General features: G+C 37.5%; 1 protein-coding gene across 1 annotated transcript; it reads right to left on the bottom strand.

Annotated features, from left to right (window-relative positions):
- Nucleotides 1-949: 949 nt before the first annotated feature.
- On the bottom strand, nt 950-2,385 carry LOC142556617 (GATA transcription factor 9). Its single transcript, XM_075668093.1, has 2 exons — nt 1,955-2,385; nt 950-1,842 (listed from the first exon to the last, which is right to left on the bottom strand). The coding sequence occupies exons 1-2, from the start codon at nt 2,285-2,287 to the stop codon at nt 1,129-1,131; spliced, it is 1,047 nt and encodes a 348-aa protein (XP_075524208.1). The 5' UTR covers nt 2,288-2,385; the 3' UTR covers nt 950-1,128.
- Between the last annotated feature and the right edge of the window lie 230 nt (nt 2,386-2,615).

Here is a 2,615-nt window from a genome sequence, read left to right as displayed (position 1 = left end):
TGTTAGTACCGAAGTGCCAAAATAAAGAATCTTTATTTGAAGATAAAACTGATAAACATAGTTCGATTAATTTTTAAATAAATTATTTGGATTTTATTAATCCGGTGCTTGAATTAAATAGCCCATATATTATTATTTATACACGGGTCACACTACATGTTCCATGTGGCCGGCGATTTATACAAATCTTAATAGTCAGTTTGAACAAATATTTATAAAAAAATTTAGAAAATTATAATTGTTGGCGACGGTTTCCGGTCTATATGTCCGAATTTAGAATGGATATCCGGTTTTATACTCAATCGTAACAAATCTCTCGACCAACTCAAAAAAAAAAAAAAACATTTTGTATATAAAATGATGCAATAAATTTGAGATTAATGGTAGTTTTACTATGACAAGCCTCAGGAAATTTTTTCTGGACTCGAGGGAAAAAAATTATAATATTGTTAAATCAATAAACATAAAAAGTGACAGCTTTGCACGTACCTATGCCGGTATAGACCAATACAAACATAATGTCCACAAAATACATTGAATTGGACTTTTCTTGTCTATCCAAAAGCCAAAAAAGAACGTTTCTACCGACATTTTTATATTCGTACTTACTTCAATTTGAAATAAAGTACTATATTATTCAACAAAAATAAATAATTAATGCACTCGAATACTTAATTAATTAAATTTTATCATTTACATTGTATCACAAGCTAGCTAAAATTTATTATTTTTAGATCATAAATAAATTATATTAATCATAAATATATTATATTTGATATAAAAAAGAAAAAGACCACATGGGGTTTTATTTTTCTTAAATTTAATTTCCAGCATACCTAACTACATTTCTATAATGATTTGGTTAGTGCTAAAATCGATTTAATTGTAATAATGCATTATAAGAAAGCATAAATTCTTTGATTACTAAATATTATTTCAAGAATTTGGGGGAAAAAAATAAGGTAAACTTCGGATTTCTTTTCTTGATAATGATAATTGTGAAAAAAAGCTACAAAATTCCAAAAGTTAGGAATCATTACTTTATGCTTGTTCTTGAAATTGATGGAACTAAAATCCCAAAAAATAAGAAAGGAAATTTCTCTAATAAAATGAACCTCAATGCCAAAGCTAAATCAACTGTCGAAAATCAGGGCCGATGTGTTGATGAATCAAGTAATCGTCGCCGTTGGATATGTCAAACATCATATTCTGATGATGGTGATGCAGAAAGTGTTGCTGCTGACTTCTCAGCTGCTCTTTCTGTCTTCTCAGCTCCAGAACTTTGCGGTGTGAATTTGAGTGCTTCGTAAGCATAAATGTCGGGCTTGCTGCGGGGCGGTATTCGGGTACCAGTCGACCCGATTTGTACCTCACCCCACATGCATTGCACAATGTTTTTGGTCCCATGGGCCCGGTCCGCCATTGCGGTGTCTTGTCGGTGGCGCAATGGAGGCACTTCCGACCGTCGGAGGAATTATCCGGCGCCTTCTTCTCTACCACCGTTGTTTTGCTGCCTGCGGCGAAGTTGGACGAAGATGACGATGACATGGTGGGAACGTTGGAGGATGGGGTCGGAGCCACGGCGAGAATGCGCGATGCCCAGTTTCCGGGGGTGGCGCGTGAACGCTTGCTACGCGCCTTCGCGGGGACCGACATTTCCGGCCGGAGAACGGGGCAGGTTCGGGTTGTGTCAGGCTGGAATCTGTATTGGTGAGTACTCTCCGGAGCTTCGCTATTTCGAGCTTTTAATCCTTGTATGAGATGCAGCTTCTGCAAATCCTCGCTTGAGAATGATTCCTCCGAGAAATTCGATAGCCATTCAAGCTCAGCCATATCATCATACTGTATTAAAAATGCGACAAATGTCAAAACACAAAAAAAGAAAAGAAATAAAGAACCATCCAAATTCTTCAAATCAAATCAAGTCATCATATTTTTCAATCAAACGACGCACTGGGAGGCACAGTTCACTGGAAAAATGGCCATCAGAAAAGCCGCGGCCCCCGCCGACGTCGGCGGAGTGAAGCATAGGCTCGGCAGTGCTCCCCCCGGAGAATGAGGAGTTACATGAGTTATCCACCGCCGTAAGTGCAGAGGAGTACTCCGTAGGCATTCCAGTCACAACCGCCTCACCTCCACCATCCCCCGCCACCATATATTCGTCATTCGGGATGTCAAGAAGGTCCTCAATGACGAATTGGTCGCTGTTTTTAGCGTCGGAGGGATGTTTCTCGGGCGTGAAATGGGTGTCATAGTAACCTGTTTGGAAGATATCTGGGGTTTCCATCGAAATTTTCACAGAATATGAGTGTAAAAAAGGAGACAAGGTAAGAAGGGGAACGGAGTATTTATTTGTTTGTTATATTTGCGTTAGAAGGGGACACCTAATAATTTGGATTTTGACGAGGAAATTATTATGGCTTTTATAGGAGCATGGAGAATTTGCTAGTCTTAAGATGTTTATTAATATTAATGTCGAAAAATATATTATTCTGATAATTGTGGATGTGAAATCATCATACTGCCCTTCGTGTTTATTTTTTTTTAAATATTTTATCTCTATTCTTTTAATTTGCTCCAATACAAGTATTTGAATTCATATATCGACACTTTTA

Source organism: Primulina tabacum, chromosome 9, assembly GCF_025594145.1.
Source record: "Primulina tabacum isolate GXHZ01 chromosome 9, ASM2559414v2, whole genome shotgun sequence".
In the NCBI taxonomy this organism is placed as follows: domain Eukaryota; kingdom Viridiplantae; phylum Streptophyta; class Magnoliopsida; order Lamiales; family Gesneriaceae; genus Primulina; species Primulina tabacum.
This window is presented reverse-complemented; position numbering and strand designations above follow the sequence as displayed.

Coding starts and splice junctions, on each gene's coding strand:
- LOC142556617 (XM_075668093.1), bottom strand. CDS start 2,287: ATGGAAACCCCAGATATCTTCCAAACAGGTTACTATGACACCCATTTC. Junction 1,843..1,954: donor CCAGTGAACTGTGCCTCCCA/GTGCGTCGTTTG, acceptor TTTTTAATACAG/TATGATGATATGGCTGAGCT.